This window comes from Falco rusticolus, chromosome Z (assembly GCF_015220075.1).
Source record: "Falco rusticolus isolate bFalRus1 chromosome Z, bFalRus1.pri, whole genome shotgun sequence".
NCBI classification, from domain to species: Eukaryota; Metazoa; Chordata; class Aves; order Falconiformes; family Falconidae; genus Falco; species Falco rusticolus.
Window position 1 is genome coordinate 32,892,241 of NC_051210.1, and position 22,125 is coordinate 32,914,365.

Sequence of the window (22,125 nt, forward strand, 5' to 3'; positions counted from 1 at the left end):
AAACCGGGCGGGGGAGAACACCCCTCAGGAGCTGGGGAGTGCCCGGCCAGCCTCATCCCGGCCGCCGGCGCCAGGCAGCACACAGCGACAGGCGCTCCGAGCCCTGCGAGGGGCAGCCGCCGGGCAGCGCCCCGCACCGCCCGCACCACCTCAGAGGGCCCACGGCGCCTGGGCCGCCGCCGCCGCCGCCTCAGTGGGGCCGCCCGCCCCGCCCCGCCGCTGACGGCGGCCGGCAGGGGCCAAGCTTGCGCTGGGGCGCTCGTCGCCGCGCTGGGCAGTTGCTCCCTGGTTCTCGGTCCCGCCGCTGCCCGGCCATGGAGCTGTGGCAGGTGCCGCTGCTCTTCTCGCGCCTGCCCATGTTCCCCTTCTTCGACCTGGCACACTACGTGGCCTCCGTCATGGCGCTGAAGGAGCAGCGGGGTGAGCGGGGGCCGCTGGCGGGACGGGACAGACACCCCACCCCCACCCCGCGCTCCCCTGCCGCGCCCCGGGCTTCCCCGTGTCTCCAGCTGTGCCCCCCGCACCGTGTGCCCCCGTCCCCTGGTCGGGCCAGGCCAGAGAGGGGCTGGCAGCCCCCTGCCGCCGGCCGTCCCAGCCCCAGCTGGGTAAAGGTGGCCGGCGCGCAAGATGGCGGGGGGTGCCTGAGGGGGGCCGGGGTGCGCGGAGCGGGGCTGGGCCGGGCAGTGCCGGGCGGCGCCTGGGGTGATCCGCGGCTGCCGGGGTTTTGCCGCTGGATCTCCGCGGGAGCTGCAGGTGTCTCGCCCGGGGTGGAGTGTTAAAGCATCTCCGCGGTCTTTTGCCTCCAGGGTTGTCCAGCCTGCAAAATGCTAGAGTCTTGGTGTTCTTTTTCCAGTAGTTTTGGATCCTGTTTGTTTTTAATGACGGCGAGTGACTAAGCCTCAGCGCGTGTGCCCTACTCCCGCAGAACCTCAGGTGGTTTGTGCTCGGCCCGGTGTAGCGAGAGGTCTGTCGGCGCTCCCGGTGGCGCTGAAGCGCGGGCGCGACGAGCAGAACGCCCCGCGGTGCGGCGCGGTGCGGCACAGACCCGCGGCGGGGGCTGCCGGGGACCCCGCGGGAACCCCTCCCCCCGCTGCCCCGCCGGGCGCTCTTCCTGCGGCAGCACCCAGATGTTCTCTGGCAGGCCGTAAGCATGCAAATGAGTTTGTCTGCCGCCTTCATTAGGCCATCTGTCTAATTGACTGCAGAAGCCACATAGGAAGCCCCTAGCCACATTTTTCTTGCTTTCTCAGAAACAGTGGCACTGGGGAAATCAGCCAGGACTTTTGTTGAAAACTTTTCGAAGTTTTAAAGTCCCAAGAATAAAAGGGTTGGACACCCTGAAGTAAGATTTATGTATGCAGAGAAGGAATGAAGATCACAGGCCAATGACTCGCTGTGAGGTATTACATCTGAGAGGAGAGCTGCTCAACTTTCGGGTTTATATCCTTCACACGACCTGGTTATACAGGAAGCTGTTAAGGAAATTCTATCATCAAGGAAACAGCTTGGGAATCTAATGAGCAGGTTGTGTGCTAGTGACTTTTTCTGTTGCACCCATAGATTGTAAAATTTAATTAGGAAAGCTTTGTACTCCCAGTAACAGGGTTCTGGATTTTGTGTGAGTGCACATAATGACATTTCAATCTCTACATGCTTTTTTCCAGAAAATGCTTTGCGCTATGGTTGTTAACCCCAAGCCTCGTTTTTAGTCTTCGCAAATGTAGAGACTACCCATCTTCTAATGTTCAGAATAACTACTTGTGATGCGGCTTTGGACAGTTACAGTAACTGTGCATACCAGTTGATAGTGGGCTTTCAGGATTCAGTTTTCAGTTTGGGCCCCTCACTGCAAGAAAGACATTGAAGTGCTGGAGGGTGTCCAAGGAAGGTTACCAAAGCTGGTGAAGGGTCTGGAGCACAAGTCTTATGAGGAGCAGCTGAGGGAACTGGGGTTGTTTAACCTGGAGGAAAGGAGCCTCAGGGAAGACCGTACTGCTTTCTACAACTACCTGAAAGGAAGTTTTAGGCAGGTGAGTGTTTTGGTCTCTTCTCCCAGGTAATAAGCAATAGGACATGAAGAAACAACTTCAGGTTGTGCCAGGGGAGGTTTAGATGGGATATTAGGGAAAATTTCTTCACCAAAAGGGTTGTCAAGCATTGGAAAAGGCTGTCTAGGGAAGTGGTGGATTCACCATCCCTAGCGGTATTTAAAAGGTGTGTGGATGTGATGCTTGGGGACATGGTTTAGTGTTGGACTTGGCAGTGTTAGGTTAACTGTTGCACTTGATGTTCTTAAAGGTCTTTTCCAGCCTAAATGATTGTATGATTTGGTGATTCTAGTGCAGATTTGGGAGCGTCTGCTTGCTTCAGATTTTTAAGGCTCTGCCTTGTTTATATACTGAGAGCTTTGATCCCTTCCTAAATGTGTCAAGGTGAATTTTTATGTCCTGCTGGTTAAGTGCACTTAGCAGACTGTGGAGACTGATATAAAATGCTTACATGTGCCAGTGTGTTCAACAAATTTGGTTACTACTGCTAAAATTGTTTCTGGGTGCTGACTTAAATCATTTTGTGATATAACTGTTCCATTTAAAAAGAGACTTTGTGTATAAAGGTATTTGATGTTATCATGCACTACCTTTAAACTTTCCTCAGGAATGGACACAAAGACCAGGGTGAGAGGTGCCTCTCCACTTCGCTAGCGTCAGAATAGCTTTAGTGAGACAGCACTTCTGGACAGCAGAGTTGCTGTCAGAAGTCTGGTCAGATCCATGCCAATATTTTTCTTTTCTTCTTGGCTTAATAGCTGGAAAGTTCAGAACTCTTGAGTATCTCCTAATACTTTGAACTGCAACTCAGGTGACTATATGTTGGTCCGGTGCTTACTTGCAAGTAGTTTGAGCTGATACTGAATCATAACTGAAATAGCAGTCATTATGAAATACTTAGGATGGATATATTAACATTGAATAATATTCTTTAGGCATTACTATATATTCTTTTTGGAAAATTGAAACAGTAGCTATGTGGCACAGGGCAATAACTGAGTAACCTTTAGTGGCTGGTGATAAAAGAAGCATGTGGTCAAAGTCACAGCCACCTTTGTTTTATCTCAGATTACTTTCTCATTAAAATACCAAGCCCCCACACTGCTTAAAATCAGATTCAATGTGGATATTTGTATCATGGATGGGCACACACTAACTGGGACTTTTCCAGTCATTCTAGCTCAATTTTCTTGCTAACTTAGGAGTGTTGGCAAACAACAGCAGTGACAACTGAAGTGTTTTCCACATGTTTTAAAATAAGAGTTCTTGGCTAGTACATTTGGGATTGCTTAGGAGTGGTCCATTTGCAAGTCCAGTCAGTTGTAGAACTGGCAATTTTCTTTTTTTTTTTGGATGGAAGGACAGCAAAAGGTGTCGAGGGTTAAGAATGTGTCATATTTGGAAGGAATGTACTGGTTTTGGTCTTGCAAGTTTTCTGTGACTTAATTCTGGTGGTCTGAAGAGAACTAATATTTTTTTGCATAATTTTGCTAGATTAGATCTGGCTTTATAAATCCTTTAGCTTAATTGATGTTATTATATCCAGTTGAACAGAGGTGCTAGAGAAACTTCTGCAAGTCCTTCGGGTTTGCTTTTTAGATGTGTATGTGGTATGTATTCCTGATTGCCTGTTTGGAACATGTTGGAAAGGTTAAAGCAGGTCTTATCCTACTGACAGAAATAGTTTGCTAGCAAGGTTTTTTTAATTACTGTTAATTAAATTTAAATAATTTAAAACTGTATTCAACAAAAGTCCTTGTGTTTTGAACCTTACCTTTACTTTCTAAAGTATACCATTTGCAGGACTAGTGGCCTTCTGTCAGATCGTATTTTGCATGGTTGTATGATACCTCATTAGTTTTACAGGATGCATCAGAGGACAAATATAAATGACCTCTTGTTTAAAAACATGTGACCCACTCAGAATTGAGTTTATTTTCTGAAAGGTTACATCTCAGTCATAATTTAGGTAGCAAAGCTAAAATTATTAAATTAGTATCAGCATTATTTGCCTCATTGCCTTCTATGTGGTGTATATTCCTTGTTATAAAGCAGGTATGGATTGTTAAATACTTGAGCCAAGAAAATTCCAATGTTGAGCAGCAGAAAAGTCTTGAAATCCAGTGGAGTGTCCCGTCTCTTACCTTCTTCTATGTAATACCTTAATGAAGAAATTTGCATGCTTTGTTGTAGAGCTTGCTCATAGAGGACAATCTAGTAATAATAACAGGAATTCCTATATGTGTCCTCGAAACTGGAAACCACTTGCTGCTAGTTGTAAGGGAGAGTGTAGAAGCAGTGATTACTGAAAAGCAGGGGAATGGGTTTGAAAAGAGAAATAGCGAACTAATTTTAAAAAACCCTCAATTTCATTGATTTTTTTTTCCCAGTTTTTTTCCTTTAATCTGGCCTTCATTATAAGAAGTGAAAGATCATGAAAATACTTTTACAAAGTATGTAGGAGTGAAGGCAAATTGAACTAGAAACAATGTCAAATGTGCAGCAGAAATAAATTTAATCCTTTTCAAACATAATACATGAGCATCCTTTTTTCCTTAAAACTAGTTGTTACTAGCAGTGTTTCATTAATTGCAGTCAATGTGTGTGAAAAATAGAATGCAGTGTGTTAAAGTCAAAGACACAACACTTGGAATGGTTTCTTTTCATTATTAGCAATTTGACCAAACACCAGCTAAGTTTCAGTTGGCTATCTCTCAGTCATGCTGCATTTTATGGGGAGCGAGGAGGCTGCCAGTAAGGCGTTAAGGTGATACTTCTCTGCTAATGTAAGGTGAGAAGCATCATGCTAATGAAAGATTGGCTGCTGCACACCCACCTCACAATGGAGGTCTGAAGTATAAGATTTTATTTTTTTTTAAACCTGGTCTGGAGGTTGACAGTTCTTGGATGCGGAACATCCTGTCATGATCTGGTTACTGGTCTTGCTTCAAGACCAGATCCCTGCGCAGATTACTTCCTGTGTTACACCTGTCCAGGAGTTAAAGATTGTGCATAATGGTACAACTGATCTGTTAACAGTACGCCCCAGTTCTGCCACGTTTCCTGGTGATTTGTGATTTATAGTGTCTTCCTCCTTTAGCTGGGTTTTCTCATTGTCCTGTAAAGTTTGGGATGTTTCTTTTCTATATGGCCACGTTGCTGCTGTGGCATTATAGCACATTTAGTGGAGTTACTCAACAGAGAGAGTACTGCTGAACAAGGAGGATAGGATATACTCTTCTTGTTGCAAGAAAAGGAATTCAGCCCTTTTATGCTAAAGTAGATATATAGTAGTACTTGTAATGCAGCTGTGTCCTCAAATAAGAGAATAATTGCATTTGAGAAGAAAGCTACTATAGTTCTTTTGGACTTGTGTCTACTTAATATAATTATATTAATACAATTAATGTTTTTTTCTGAGTGCAATGGCTGTCAGCATTTTTTGGTTTGGTTTTTTTTTTTTTTTTTTTTGCGTTTCACTACCTCAATACAGTAAGCACAAATCATTAATACTCTTCAAGTGTCTTAACCTTTTCAAATATGTTGGTGAAAATAGGTCCACATTCAGTTATATGGGATCTGGATTTAATGACCCACTTCATGTTTTTACTTTTGCTGTTAAGTAACATCAGCAGGCTTTAGAATTTTCTTCTGTTAATTTTATGCACACGAACATAATTGATTGCTACTTTGGAGAAGTGGTAATACGCAGTGACAAAGCTGAGCATAACCAGCTTGGAGGACTGGGTACTGCAGTACGGAAAATAAATTACACAGTAGTTTAAGAAAGATATTTTATATTCAGATGTGCTGTAATACTAAGGAGTGCTCACTTTTATAAATTGGCTGTTACGTAGGAATTTACATAGTACTGCAGTACGTCATAGCTGAATTGTATACAACAAGAAGTGAATTGTGTTGAGAGTGCCGTGTTCTCTTTGATGCGTTGGAGCGTCTCATCTTGGGTAAGAAGCTTCTTTTCCCACAGAAATGCCTGAAAAACCAAGAGCTTCTCCTTTGAATTGGGATCAGATGTCAAATTTTGTTTTGGTGCAGGCACTAGGTTTGATTTCTGCTTTTATGGACTTCAGCCTTTGGACTATGGAAAATTAAACTACTTCTTGCAAACAGCTCTACACCTGTGTAAAGGGGAAGTTTTGGTAACATTGGACTTCTGAAGTGGAAGGAAATAGTCAAAACAACTGCTTGAGGATCTTTCTGGCTTTGATAAAGTGTCATTTCCCCTGAACCTACTTAAGGCTTCCCATTACCTCCAGCATAATCTTTTAATATTGAATACTGTCTTGGTATAGTTCAGTTGCAATCTAAAAAGGATAATTAGTTTTAAAGATAATCAAATAAACCAAACTGTGAACCTTACAGATATTATTATGGCTTCAGGTAAACTTTTTTCTCGGTTCAGGATTGCGGGTGGAACTATTTAATAACTGTTTTGGATACTGCTTTCATTTTGGTCAGCAAACACAGTTATTAGGGCATTATGAGGAAAAAGGAAAACAGTGACCTTGAATTCATGGAACACTCAAAAGCAGAAAGGGAATTCATAGAATAAACCCCCAAAATTTACCGATACCAATCCTGTCTAGGTCAGCAAAGCCACTTGTGTATTTTTAATAGAAAATTGAAAGCAACTGTCTATCTGTGCCATGTTATTAACAATGAGATCTCTCAGCCATGCTCTGAAAGCTTTCTCTTGTTAGCCGAATAGTTATAATAAACCAACCCACAAAAGATACTTGGGGAACACAGTGTCCATCTCTCACTTTTTTTTAGATAGCATATGCTTAAGTCAGTGTACTCTAAAGTTTGCATTTCTGAAGACTCTTCCTGTGAAAGCCTACAAATTCCTGCAGGATCTTTCATTACTTAAAGGAGCAATGTTGGACTGAATGATTTGAAAAATATGGGCTTTTAAAACCTGATGTGATTCCCAAATTTTTCTTTCTGTTTATTCATCTTTTCCCTTTGTTTCAGGAGCTGTGGAAGTGTCAGTCCGAAGTCCAGTTGCCTGCTGGTTTAGTGCTATGCTTTACTGCTTTGGTGGTTCAGTTTTGTCTTCATTGATGCTTGCAGAACCTCCAGTAGCCTTTCTGGCAAAGAGCACAAATATTCTACTGGCCTCTTCAGTCTGGTAAGCAGCCACAGTTGTGTTAAATGAGTGAGTGGCATTGGTTCTGAGGAAGCTGTGCTTTGATCCTGTACCATCAAGTTTCCATGTAAATCAGAAGCTTAACTTAAATATGGATTTGGATTCTGTCTCTTCATCCAGAAAGTCACTGCAGCAAAATAGCTGTTATGATCCTGTTCTTTAGGAATAAAATGCTTGTAAGAGAGCAGCTCTTATGGGCTGTTGTATAATGAAATGTGCAGTCACTAGACTAGACTTGCCGAACATATAGTACTCCTGGTCAAACAGCTGAAAACATTATTTTGAAATAAAGTGGACTTCAGTTACTGCTTCTCTGGATATAGGTAAGTCATAAATGTAATCTAGTTTTTCAGCAGTAGCTCTTGAAGACCAGAACCTGGCTGATGTGAAAAATTTGAACTTTTACTGTAATTGATGATCTAAGACAAGATCTTCTTTCCTATCCTCTAGTTTCTGCTTCCTGACATAATTTTTTTCTATATTTTACCCTTTCCCAAGTGGATGGGTGTTGTGGTGGAAGAGTAGAGAGCTGAATGGTTGTCATGGTTTAACCCAGCCAGCAACTAAGTACCACACAGCTGCATGCTCACTTGCCCCTCACCCCCATGGGATAGGGAAGAGAATCAGGAAAAAAAAAAAGGTAAAACTCATGGGCTGAGATAAGAAAAGTTTAATAATTGAAATATGATACTAATAATACTAATAATGAAGAGGAGAAAGAGGGAATAAAAGCCACTGGAGGGCTGGGGGGGGTGTGGGGTGGTGGGGAAACAAGTGAGGCACAATACAGTTGCTCAGTACACGTTGACCGATGCTCAGCCAGTCCCCGATTGCCCCCCTCCGGCCAGCTCCCCCCAGTTGATATACTGGACATGATGTTCTATGGTACAGAATATCCCTTTGTCTAGTTCAGGTCAGCTGTTCTGGCTCGGCTCCCTCACAGTTTCTTGTGCACCTGCTCACTGGCAGAGCACAGGAAATTGAGAAGTCCTTGATTTAGAGTAAGCACTACTTAGGAACAACTAAAACATCAGTGTGTTATCAATATCATTCTTATACTAAATAAAAAACGCAGGATTATACCAGCTACTAAGAAAATTAACTCTGTTCCAGTCAAACCCAGGACAATGGGAAGTCAGGTATGTGAACGATGAAGAAATTTGGCCTGGTTTGGAATTCAGAAAAAGCACTGGAATTATTTTCTTATAAATGTAGCCTTCCAGTGGAGTTAATTTGTTCCAGAAGATGATCTTTGAAGAAACCCTCAAACTTAACAAAATTTGTGAGCAGCAGTGGGGTTTTCAATTTAAAAATCTCAATTCCTATCTTAGAAGGACGTTATCTGCTTGAAATCTTCTAGTATCTGTCCCTTGTAGGATCTTAGGTTTTAAAATTGCAAATTCCTTAAAATGAAAGTATTTCCGTGTGTGTATAGTGTGTATCTATATATTAGTTTCCTGGTCTTCATGTTGCAATGAATATAACAGATTTCATTCAGGCAAATAAGTGAAATGAATAATGTGCAATAAATAGTGCAGTATTAACAAAGGTCATAGAATCTGCTTATAGTTCATATTAGTCTGATGCGGGCAGCGTGACTGCTTCTTTTCAGAAATGACGCAAGTTAGGAGTACACTTAAATAGAACATGATTCCTGTTGAACTTAACATGGTCAAATGTGATTTGCTGTGCACAAATAAAATGAGGTTTTAATGAGGAGCTATGAATGTTATGAAACCTTTTAAGCTTCTGCTTTTACAGAGGTCTCTCTTCATGAGTATAATGACTTTTAATTCTCCGTCCCAAATCACGTGAAATGAAATTCCCCAAGCCATACACAAACCTGGAAAAGAAAAAGGGGTTGTGCGACGCTTGAGAAATGCTCCAATAGTCTGTAGGACAGCGACATCTACTGTCAGCAGGTGTTGCTAGCAGAAATTACGGGCAAAACTGCGTGATCCAGTTTACCAGTGCTTCAGGGTCCTAAACCCAATTTCTGCAACTGTAAATTAAGTCTGGTTAGTGTTGTCTGTTGAGTACATGCCTTAAATGGCTGATTGCAGTAGGCATTAGAATACGTGCTCTCTATACATGTTTGACTTCATAACAACTGAAGCTTGGTTGTATACAAAGGCAATTGACTTTACAATAGGAGAAAAAGGAATAATATAAGCAGTTCAAAAGTAAGGCTAAAACGGAGCACCAGAGCAGTAGTTTGATGGTGATGTAAATTCCAGTAAATTTTTTGCATGTGAGGAATAGGCTGTTGCATGCTCAACTGGGAGGTCTTTGGAAGTTTGCAGTGGCACGGTAGTATATCCACTGTATATATATATAAAAAAAGTATATAACTAGGACAGGACTTCAGCTAAACTTTGCCTTTCTGGGGAGGAAGCTTCCTGGCATTCTGCTGTAAAGCATAAGCATTTTTTTCACAAAAAATAAAACCCAACCAAAACCCCCAAACCAAGTGCTGTCCTGATTTCTAATCTCTAACCATGAAGCACAACTTTTCCTAACTCTGGTGTTTGCTAGTAGTTCTAATGAAGTAAACTAGACATGGGAGGTGCATCTCTGCATTGCAGCCTGAGTAAACAGGAGAAGGATACAGACAGGATTGAGCTCAGAAGCCTAAATCAACAGGCAAGTATCTTTTTGAGGGCTTTCTGTGCTTGTGCTTAATTGTTATGCCCTTATTCCTGTGCTGAAATAATCTAGATACTTTATCTCAATTGTTTTTTTGAGACCCTAAATGTCCCTGCAAGAACTTAATTTTGTTTATGATTGAAGAGATACAATAAAACACCACATAATCTAATCTTTTGAAATTTACTGTCAACTTAGGATTTCATTGTTAGCCATTTTTAACTTCGTCTTGAAAGCAACTTGACAAAAGATATTATTAGATTTTGAGTTCTGTGCTTTCAGTGCTTTGAAAAAAGATATGTGATTGTAATTGGCAAGCTGGAATAGCTAGAATTAGTGGTTACTAAGATGTGAAATGTGTTTGAAAATATATGTGCATTTCATCTGGCATGACACTAACTAGTGGAGGCATTCTTGCTGAAGTTATATAATTCCATATACCTATCAGTATGAAAGCATGGTGTCAGCATGTAACTTACTACCCCGTTGTAATCCTATTAAAAACCCTCCAATCCAAAAAAACCCAACCCCAAAACCAAAACCCCTAGCCAAACACAAGATAGCCCACAAAAACGCACACCATGCTAAGTCAGTCAGATGCTGATTTAATATTTTGAATTACATGGTATGTAAGCTATAAAATGGTTGGTAAAATTTAAAGCTGTTTCTTGTGCTTTAGTGGATTCTTCTTTGGGACAATGAGGCAGTAAGAACAATTTCAAGTAATGTCTGATGATTTTGGTGCAAGAGCTCAAGCATGCTCAAAAGCATTTCCAATATGTCTACCACACAAACAAGTGAGTTATCACTATATCATGCATTGCTAGTCATACTCCAAAAAAACTTTAAAGGTTACTGGAAAGTGAATTCCTTAGCAAAACCTCTTGAATGCTACTAATGCGTTTTCTCATGATTTGCAGGTATTTTATTTTTTACTGCCCACAAGACATATTCTACCGGTGCTTTGCCTTTCTGCCTCTTCGGCTTCTGGTTGCAGGAATGAAAGAAGTGACTAGAACTTGGAAGATAACAGCTGGCATTGCACATGCGGACAGTCACTTCAAAGATGCCTGGCTTGTCATGATAGCTGTGGGCTGGGCCAGAGGTAACACGCATAACATCTTGGTCTGATGGATTGTGATGTTTTCGAGTGGTATTTAAATGGCTAGCCCTTGAGCATAACTGTAGCACCATTCCTCACTGTGCTAGATATGATAGTCCTAATACAGTCTGTTATCCCCTTAGGGGCTCAAGGGAAAAGTCTGTGCAGCAGTTTTTCTGCCTGGATTAAGGGTGACATTGAGTGACTTTGAGGGAGGTTCATCTTATCCCTTCAGAAGGTCTTGTGAGGACTTGTAGGATGGGCAGTTGATGGCAGTAAAGAAGTAGATTTGTGTAGCTTCAGTGCTATTACTAAACCTTCTGAGCATATTTCCTCAGAGCTGTTTTTCTTGCATGTGGCTGAAGAAGAGAACTTGTTTTCTTAGCTTTTTGGGTTGTAACTATTAGCTGATTTTAAACACAGGAATTAACCTTTTTGCCTGCCTGCTGTTTGGATTAGGACTCTGGAAGCTACCTTTCTAGCAGCTGTAGTTGTAGTCGCATTAGAACCACTTCAGGAAGAAGTAGTGCAGCTCTTGTTTCTATGTGCTTGATTCTGTTCTGCTTTAGGAAACAACACGTGTTCATGTGATGATCTGATGTATGCTTGTCACAGGTTATAATATAGATCAGTCTCATTGGACAGAGTGTCTTAACACCTCCTTATGTCTTGATTCTTTTAATGTAAAAATACATATCCACTTTTCTTGCAGAGGGTCCCTGTAGTTCATAGAGACATTCTCTGTACTTACATGATGACATGAAGAATAGATTGATATTAAGCCTCTCTGGAGATTTACTTTTGCAATTCAGGCATTTGTTTGTAGTGATGAATGCATCAGTTCAGATGCTATCAGATAAAGGTAAACCTGAGGCTCTTGCTGAGTAGCCAGACCTCTAAGGTGTCATGTTAGTTGTTCAAGTCATGCACGTATAAAAGATTGGATTAGTCTCTTAAAGTCTGAGCTTTGGGTACCACATTTGGCACCTGTTTTGCTGGGTTAAAAATGAGTTTTGCTGGGAACAGTAATAGGTTGTGCAGTAGTGATAGCAGTCAGTGGAGGCTTATTGTAGATCTCTGCAATTTCAGGAGCTGGTGGTGGCCTGATTTCCAACTTTGAGCAGCTGGTGAGAGGAGTGTGGAAACCTGAAACCAATGAACTACTGAAGATGTCCTAGTAAGTTTTCTAAAAAAGACTGAAACATATTAACTGTTGTTTTGCTAACTCCTTGCCTTGACACTCACTTTTAGTGGTTCAGATAAAAAAAAAAAAAAAAGCAGGAGGACATGTTTCTGCTCAACGTTTTGGTGTGTATCTTGTGAAAGATTGATTGGTGATCTTTGGTAATTTTAGAAGATGTTTTAATCATTTAGGTTCACAGCACAAGAGCACCAAATGGGAACACTAGTCATCAAAAATGATTTGGCAGAAAGTAGTACTGAGTCCGTAAGAAGTTTCTGGAAAGCAGTATTAACTCTGTTTGTCTTACAGGGATGTGGTCTTCTATGCAAAATGAAGGGACAGTGGTACCAGAAGTATACAAGTGAAGTCTTCCTTTTTGGTGCACGCTCTGAGCATTGCTAAGATAGCTTCCTTTGAGTGTTGTCACTGTTACTTTCTCTGCCAGTACTGTTTTCCTCCATAGGTGCCAGTTGTTTGAGAAGATGCAAATCAGTTATTCAATATAGCAAAAAAGTACTGCAAGATAGGAAATGTTACTCCTCTTGCAGAAGCAAAGAATGGGAATATTGCATGGCTCCCAGTTTAGTCTGTACAGTAAAATGAGAGTTGAAGACAGGCTAGAAAGCCACAAGCTATTATTGAAAGTCAAGATAAGTGTACTATGGTAATTTCCTAAAAACTGTTTGATCTTTTCCATATTACTCTCAGGTCTTTAGAAATAATATTTTTTTTAAGTTATCTTGCTTTACTTCAGCCAGTCTTCGCAACAGAATATCAGAAAAGAAATTTGTAGCCTTTCCTTTGGCAATATTTCAACTTTTTATGGCTTATCTTAGTTGCTGGCTTTTTCTGAAGTTTAGAATTTCTCTCCCTCTGCCAGTGCCCAAGTGGCAGTCTTGAAAGCAAAATTCCAGAGGGACGAGGTCGCTGTCAATAGTAGCACTGTAAATGCAAATAACGCTGTACTTACTGGTCCAACACTAGAGCAGCTCTTACTGACTGTGGCAGTGCTTGCATGTATTCTTCTCTGTGGTGGATGTGGCTCAAAATAACACAGAATTATTAAAATTATGTGTAATATATAAAGCTTAAGGATATTAAATAGAAGTAACTTACCAAGTTAAACAGATAAGACATTCTGCAGATGGATGAGATGTCTGTATACATAGTTGTTTTTAGACTGCCTGAACAGTAAGTTGATGCAGTAAATCTCTGAGTTACTGAAAAGACAGTGAAGAATGTGTCTACACTAGATGCTCTGTGATAACAGGAATGCACCTGTACATGTCACATGTAGATGCAGATTAAGAAACGCACAGAATTTTTCTGCCAGTATATTAGGGCTCTCTTTTCAGACTAGATAACTGACCAAAGTTGGGTTTTGACTGCATACCTAGCAAGGGATTTACCACCACAATGAAGATAGCTAGAAGATGTAAATCTTTACATGTCTCAAGTCAACATGACTGTGTTGGCAAAACCTGGTAGCATAGGCCAGGCTCAAGTCAAGTATAAGCTGACTGCAACCCTAGAACTGCTGGAGAGTCACAGTGGACCAACATTTTGGACTATGTTATTCTTCAACATTTTAAGCAACTCCTTGGAGTAACTAACACCTGGAGTATAGGAGAGGAATCGTTTATTTTTAAGTCTAGTCTGAGTAGTGCAGACTTTGTTATTTAACTCCTCAGTAAGATATATTGGGAGAGGAAGAAGGCAAACAAGGTGACCTATAGAGTCCGAATAAAGGCATTGATTTGAGGAGGATTGTTGAGTATGAGTTTGCTGGGTGTGTAAAGTAGTGTTGAACTCTATGCTTGTCCATATTACTGACAGAAAGCATAGTAATAGTATATAAACTGGAAGTCTTAGTTTAATTATGGCTAGGTTTTGGACCTTGTCACTGTTACCACAAGTTTTCCTTAGTTCTGTTCAGAAGTAATTCTTTTGCACACTAAGAATTCTAGACCATGGCAGCTTTCACTGTAGAGCAGAGAAGAGAAATTAACATTGTTTGTTTGAATTCCAGCCCTGTGAAGGTAACATTGATAGGAGCAGTTCTTTTCACTCTGCAACACAGCCAGTACTTGCCAATAGCAAGACACAACCTCATGTTTTTATACACCGTATTTCTTGTTGTCTCCAAGGTAAGAATGTCATAGTGTTGCAAGAAACTAAATAACAAAACCCATTTTGTTTCATTATTTCAAAGCAAAGAATATGCCGTCAAACATTCTATCACAAGGTAGAATACATGCTTCTGCATGGATGGTCAGCTCCTGCTGAAGTCTTAAACCCATATATAATCTTCTGTATGTGAGCAAAATGGAAGACCTGTTCTGTTAGTGATACTGTTTAATGCATGGCGGGGGGTGGTGGTGGTGTGTGGGAAAGAAAAAAATCAGTAGTATGGGCATCCAACAGCTGATATGCTAGCCTTGTATGTCCATAATCTCAAACAAACTTTATGCTTGTAGAAAGAAACTCTCCTGCTCTCTGCCTTTTGCTAGCTTCTTAATGCCTTCCTCGGTTTGCAGAGAGAGCTAGCTAGGGTTTTATCTAGCTTAAGTGTTTGCAACGGAGGTGTTTAGGTGGGAAGAGAAAGTATCAAAACGACTTTGAAGTAGCTGTAACTACTTTTATAATAAAATAGATACTACCTCTCTTTTGAATCCTTTAAACCCTCCAGTTTTGTTCATTTCCATGATGATGCCTGTCTTCAGGATTATTAGCTAATAAGGAAGTGTAGTCTCTGTATTAGCAGATGTCTGGAGATTTTAAGGGCTTCAGAACTGCTGAACAGACTAGAGATTGTCTTAAAGTGGTAGTTGCCAGTCTCCTTTCTGTGAAGTATCTGACAAGTGTAATTCTAAGGAAGTTACTTCAGGGAGCCAAGACTTCAAGCTGATGCTCATGATTCTCCACCTAAACCAATAAAGGCATTGTTGAACTGGGGATGCTGGGAATGGGAAAGGAAAGGAATGTTATTCTGGAAGTCAGAAATTACAGCTGTCTTTAGATGCTGGCTGTCAGGCTGCAGTGAAGTGACTTAAGTTCTTAACCTGATGGTCTTACTGACAATCAGGAACTTGAGTATCCACTTAACTGCTAAAGCAACAGTTATGTGTTCTAAGGAATTTTCATCTAAATCTCTCAGCTTTATGGAATAAGTATGGCCGTCTGGATTTCTAACTAAAGTCTGGCTGTGCATATGTATTTAGCTGCTTTCTTTTTGCATTCTTTTGATTTAAATGGAAGTAGCCACCTTGTTTACAGATTTTTAGTTTGAACAAAGTACAAATCTTAGTAAAAGTTGCTCTTCACTTTAGTTGTATGATGTTAAATGTGGTTTACTCTTAGGATTATTTTAATAAACCTACATAGAAAGTTTTTTGTGCACATTGTTTGTGTATAGGTATGTGAAGAGTGTAGGTCATAAAGAAAAGCATTCTTTGAACAATTCCAGCTAAAATGAGCATATTTCTGTTCTTGGTGGCATGGCCTCATGCTTGTGTAGAAAGTTAGAAATGCCATACATATATTCAGCTTTGGACTTGTTTCCAATTGCTGGGAAGTCATTAAAACTTTTATTGTAACTTGATTGTTGTTTTTCCTAGGTAACAATGACGTTGACAAGATCTGCAACTTCTCCATTTGCTCCCTTTGAGGCTGCATTAGGCCACATGTTCTTTGGCTTGCAAAAGACACCATCCAAAGTGAAGGGTGAAGGTGCTGCGTCTTCCAATGGCTCTTCAGTCTGTGACCGGTCTTCTGAACAGCAGCATGATGGTGTTAAGAAAAGACAGGCAAAGAAAACAGAATAAGTGTCTTAAAATCTTTGATGGCCATGACCTTTGAAGATGTTTGTATTTCAGATTAGGCTGGCTGAGAAATTTGTTTAAAGAAATGCATGTGAGGAGAGAACAGGGCTGTATACTACTGTGGTGTTGTTTGCCTTCAGAATGTGTTTTGTAAGCTACTGTTCAGATGTCTAAATGCACATGTTGGATTTTTAAGCTAAAAACTACAATTTTTTATGGTGGTTTTAAGTTTACTAGATTTTGTATTTATGATAACTTCAACTGCTTTAATACTAAACAGATATTTTCAAAATGTGACAGTCGGGTTTTTTTGTCTGATAATACCACTTGTTTCACCTCTTCCCACCTTCCACTGATTCTTACATTTCATTTGGATAGCACATATTTGCACTGCCAAGTGTTCACATTAGCTTGTCTCAAATAAGAAAGCCATCATCTGAGTAACACTTTATCACATTGCACTGTAAGGCCATGAAAGTGTACTGAACTCATGCCTTTAATTAGAAAAATAACTGAATTAACTGTTGAAGAATTGCACTGGTCTAGATTTTCTTCCTTTACTTAGGTAAATATTTTTTGTACTTTTTTTTTTTAATAACTGAATTATCTGGCACCTTTAAAAATCTTTGCAGTTGGCAAGTAGACACGTTTCTGTATTTTCATTGTTGGCTTACTTTGACACTTTACTTGCAAGCATTTGGTACATTGCTGTTTTTCATGTTACGTAGGTGATTTACTTGTGGTTTGCAGTTATCTTTTAGTTTGATTGGAACTAGACATCTCTGCCTGTACTTTTATCCAAGCATGTGCATTTTTTTATTTCCAAAGCCAAACTTCCTTTCAAAAAAAGAATACCGGACAGTACATTTACCTCATTTCTCATGAGTTCAGCCCTGTTTTGCTTGCTGTTAATAACCACCAGCACCAGTTTGTAGTGATCACCTCTGGTGCTATTGTGGAAGAAGCCTGCTGACACCTGTAAAATTCTGGGGGTTTTGATCATGGGCCGATTTACGTGACACCAGGCCTCTGCTGGTGACAGAAGGCATACACCTGCCTGGAACGGGGAAAAGATCTTTGCACAGGAGTTAGCAGGGCTCATTGAAAGAGCCTTAAACTAATTTGAAGGGGGAAAGGGACAAAACCAGGCTTGCTAGAGATAAGCCTGAGCGCCGGCAAGCTAATGTTTGAGGGATGGTGTGCTAGTGAGATCCTTTGGTCTGCCACCTCAGTGGAGGTAGGGGCTGGAGAGGCATGTGACAGCAAAGACACAAAGGTTATTGTGTTAGAAACCATGGAAGTGCTTGAGAATGGTCATGTAGGAATTAGGGCTTCTCCCCCAAAAAAGGTGGTAGGAACTATAGCCCAACTGAAGTGCATCTACAGCAATGCATGCAGCATGGGCAACAAACAGGAGAACCTGGAAGCCATTGTGCAGCAAGAAAACTGTGATACAGTTGCCATCATGGAAACGTGGTGGGATGATTCACGCAACTGGAGTGCTGCAATGGATGGCTATAAACTTGTCAGAAAGGATAGGCAAGGAAGAAGAGGCAGTGGGGTAGCCATGTATGTTGCAGGGTGCTTTGACTGTCTAGATCTTAATGGTGATGATAGAGTTTGGTGTTTATGGGTGGGAATCAGGGGAAAGGCTAACAAGGCAGATACCATGGTGGGAGTCTGTTATAGACCACACAGCCAGCATGAAAAGCCAGATGAAATATTCTCAAAGCAGCTGGGAGAAGTCTCACAATCACTAGCCCTTGTTCTCATGGGGGACTTCACCTTATCAGGTATCTGCTGGAAATACAGAACAGAAGAGAAGAGTAAGTTCAGGAGATTCCTGGAGTGTGTGGAAGACAAATTCCTGACACAGTTGGTGAGGGAGCCAGGTAGGAAAGGCACCCTGTGATGTGATGGTTGGAGGCCACCATGGGCACAGCGATCACGGAATGACAGAGTTTTTCATTCTTGGAGAAGTAAGGAGGGAGTTCAGCAGAACGGCTGCCTTGGACTTCTGGAGGGCAGACTGGCCTGTTCAGGAGCCTGGTTGACAGAGTTTTTGGGGAGGCAGTCCCGAAGGGCAAAGGAGTCCAGAAACACTGGACATTCTTCAGGAAGGAGCTCCTACAGACGCAGGAGCAGGCTGTCCCCATGTGCTGAAAGACAAGCCGGTGGGGAAGAAGGCTGACCTGGCTGAGCAGGGAGCTTTGGCTGGAATTCAGGGGGGAAAAGGAGAGTCTGTGAGCTTTGGAAGAAGGGGGCAGGCCACTCAGGAGGACTACAAGGGTGTCATGAGGTTATGCAGGGAGAAAATTAGAAGGGCCAAAGGCCAGCGACAACATAATCTGGCTGCTGCTGCAAAACACAGCAAAGAGCATTTCTACAAAGGCGTTAGCAACAACAGGAGGACTAAGGAGCATCTCCATCCTTCACTGGATGCATGGGGAAACATGGTGACAAAGGATGAGGAAAAGGATGAGGTACTTGACGCTTGCTTTGCCTCAGTCTTCAATAGTAAGACCAGCTGTTGGGGTACCCAGTACCTGAGCTGGAGGACAGGGACAGGGAGCAGAATGAAGCCCCCATAATGCAAGGGCAAACAGTCAGCGACCTGCTACACCACTTGGACACAGACACCAGTCTGTGGGGCTGGATGGGATCCACCCGAGGGTACTGAGGGAGCTGGCAGAAGTGCTCCCCACAACACTTTCCATCATTTGCCAGCAGTCGTGGCTAACCAGGGAGGTCCCAGTGGACTGGAGGTTGGCAAATGTGACACCCATCTACAAGGCGGGCAGGGAGGAGGATCTGGGGCACTACAGGGCTGTCAGCCTGACCTCAGTGCCAGGTAAGGTTATGGGGCAGATCATCCTGAGTGCCAACACACAGCACATACAGGACAACCAGGTGATCAGGCCCAGCCAGCATGGCTTTGTGAAAGCCAGGTCCTGCTTGACTAACCTGACCGCCTTCTACGACAAGATGATCTGCTTAGTAGATGAGTGGTGAAGTGTCTAGAGAGCAAGTCTTACGAGGAGCAGCTGGGGCAACTGGGGTTGTTTAGTCTGGAGGAAAGGAGCCTCAGGGAAGATCCTATCACTCTACAACTACCTGAGAGGAGGCTGTAGCAAGGTGGGTGTTGGTCTCTTCTCCCAAGTAACAAGCAACGGGACAAGTGGAAATGGCCTCAAGTTGCACCAGGGGAGGTTTAGATTGAATATTAGAAAAATGCCTTCACCAAAAGGGTTGTCAAGCATTGGAAGAGGCTGCCCAGGGAAGTGGTTGTCACCACCCCTGGAGGTACTTGAAGGATGTGTAGATGTGATGCTTAGGGCCATGGTTTTGTGTTGGACTTGGCTGTGTTAGGTTATCTGTTGGACCTGATGATCTTAAAGGTCTTTTTCAATTTAAATGATTCTACGATTCTAAAATATCAGCAGCACTGGAACTATTTATTAGTGTTTGCTTAACTGATACCTGCTTGTTGCATCTTTTTTGCACATGAAGTGGAGCAGTTCTATGAAGCAGTTTGTATGAAGCGGCATACACTTCAGAACTGAGAATTTTGACATTAGAGATGTTACATTTCATAAGAATGGAATCTTTTCAGAGGAATCTTTCATTGATATGCCAATTTTTAGAATAAATCAAACTATTTTTACAGAGTTAGATTATTTGTCTTCAGATAATACTTCTTTGAAGAGTATTCTTCAGCAAGAGGTGGGTTAATCTTTGTGTGGCAATGCAGAGGAGAATGTGGAGGGAGATCTGATTTGAAAAGACAAAGTTCTAGTTCTAGGTACATACCTAAATTTAGAAAAACTGTTATCAGTGCTGTGCTTACAGAAAGAAAAAAAAAATACCCAAGAAATTTCTTGTGCCTGTCTAGTCACATTTCCATGGTAGTGACTAAAACCATTGAACTCCTCAGTTTGGAACCCCAACTGTATAGCAGGTGTGTTGTACCTTGAAAGCTAAAATGAGTATTTTATTCAACAGAGAAGAAGTAAAAAACAAAAACAAAACCAAAAACAAAACCAAAAACAAACAAAAAAAATAAACCCACCAAAAAGAGCCCCCAGCTCTTCAGACAAAATTGTGATCATATTGCTGACATTTTACACTGAAACTCAGTGCACAATTATGAATGCTTGGAGTATTCACTTGCAGGATGTCTCAGTTTTTAGTATCATGGATGTATGGATAAACTTGAAGCTGCCAGCTAAGTAGTTAATGATCAACTAGTTATTCAGCAACACCAGCACAAGTTGTCAACAGTGTTTAAAACTTGTGGATGTTTTTTTTTTAAATTTTGTATACTAGATCACAAGAGCCATATGGAATTGGATTGTGGTATGGAACTGTGTTGCACAACTGTGAAATATTGGCTGATAACTGGCTACTCTGAACCCAAATAAATGTGAAAACATGCTTAGACTAATTATTTAACAATTCTGCAATTGAAAGAAAATATATGGTTTTGTATTCATTTTGGACTCAAAAATAACAATTTTTTTTAAAAAGTTGTTTTTCTTGACTGAACACCTTAAGAGAAATACACATCACACTAAAAATGTATATTGTTGTGAAACAGAACATAAGTTACGCTGAAAGAAATCCCATTGTAAGAACCATGAAAACAAACCTTCATGTTTAAAGATCTTGCAGGCTTCTGAAGGATGGGTGCTTAAAAGGAATGCATACTGAATAGTTACATGCAAGTTTAACACAAAATGCAATACAAAAAAGATAAGCAGTTGCTCGGGGTTCAACCTGAATTCTGTAGGAGACTAATACTGTCAGTTCAGGGTGCCTTAAATAAGCAACTGCTTCCTCGTTTTCATGCTGATAGTTCCGCATCTCTCCTAAACCTCTCTCTGTTAGATTGGTAAGATTTCCTTACACTGTTCTGTTCTGGTAAAGCTTGTCAGATTCAGCAGAACAGTGTATGTGAACTAGTTGGCTGCCTCTAATTCTGTCATTAGTCTTGTAAAATTAGAAGTAGTTCTTTTGTGCTAATATAAACTAAGGCTTGAAGGAGTTGTTTTATCAGCTTAATTCTCAGGCTGGAGGAGCCTATTCCTGATTAATCCAATTGCTATTCTGGGTCTTCGTTTCTATTAAGTATGCCCAATTTCTGTAAAAAAGAGTACCTTCAGATGTGATTCATGAACAGAACCAAAGTTGCTTTAGGTGATAAATGCATTTTGCTTTCCTCTTCAGTATTTTCTACGTTTCATTTTATTGGAAAGAAGTGGAGGTAGAACGATATCATACAGACAGTGCCTTCACTTCCAGTGTCAGTATATTAGGCAAGACACAGTTGCTCAAGAATTCCAAACATCTGTCCTCTGTAGGAATCTGAATTTGCTCAACATAAGGGCCATGCTGAAAGCTAGCATGTTCCAACAATCTAGACAGTGAATACAAACCTTAGTCAGAATGAAAACTCCTAATTTATAAGGTTAATCCTAATTTCTAAGGTCTAAATGAATTCTTACAAAGAGTAGCAACAGAGAAGCAGCATTTGACACTGAGACTCAAAAATCTGTTGTAAATAGTAAGTTGCGTTTGTTCTGATAAAACTGCCCTATTAAGCAGTCAGATGCCTTTTCTGACATGTCTGAAAATGCCCAGCAAGGAAGAGAGAGCAATGTGAACATAGATAGAGAAATATATTGATATTGTTAGGCAAGAACAGCCTGCTCCACACTGATCTGCAAGTGGGTTTTATCTACAGCCAGGAAGTAGAATGTGATCAAAATGGCATACCAAATAAAAACTCCTGCAACCAAGTTTGATAAACTAGTGCATGCATATGTCCAACAACTTCTGTGAAGGAGGGACATAGCAGGTTGCTGATAGAGGAGGAACAGAACATGTTGTCTGGGTGGGGACTGGTGATGAGTGGTGTCCCTTACGGGTATGAATTGCATATTGGGACCAGTGCTGTTTAGTATGTTCATTAACAGCATAGTGGGATCAAGTGCACCCTCAGCAAATCTGCAGATGACATCAAGCTGAGTGGTGTGGTTGACGTGCCTGAGGGATGAGATACTATCCAGAGGGACCTGGACAAACTGGAGAAGTGGGCCCATGTGAACCTCATCAGTTCAACAAGGTCAAATGCAAGGCCCTGCACCTGGGGCAGG

At 41.4% G+C, this 22,125-nt stretch overlaps 1 protein-coding gene across 2 annotated transcripts; it reads left to right on the top strand.

The window, feature by feature from the left end:
* Window positions 1-206: 206 nt before the first annotated feature.
* Window positions 207-16,845, top strand: TMEM38B (transmembrane protein 38B). Of its 2 annotated transcripts, none has more exons than XM_037373936.1 (6): window positions 207-420; window positions 7,044-7,200; window positions 10,785-10,969; window positions 12,056-12,143; window positions 14,179-14,296; window positions 15,767-16,845. In XM_037373936.1, exons 1-6 carry the CDS (start codon window positions 315-317, stop codon window positions 15,971-15,973), a joined length of 861 nt encoding a protein of 286 aa, XP_037229833.1. In that variant the 5' UTR covers window positions 207-314; the 3' UTR covers window positions 15,974-16,845. The 2 variants fall into 2 exon arrangements, with proteins under 2 accessions (XP_037229833.1, XP_037229834.1); XM_037373937.1 differs by lacking the exon at window positions 207-420 and adding an exon at window positions 1,142-2,030.
* The last annotated feature ends 5,280 nt before the right edge of the window (window positions 16,846-22,125 follow it).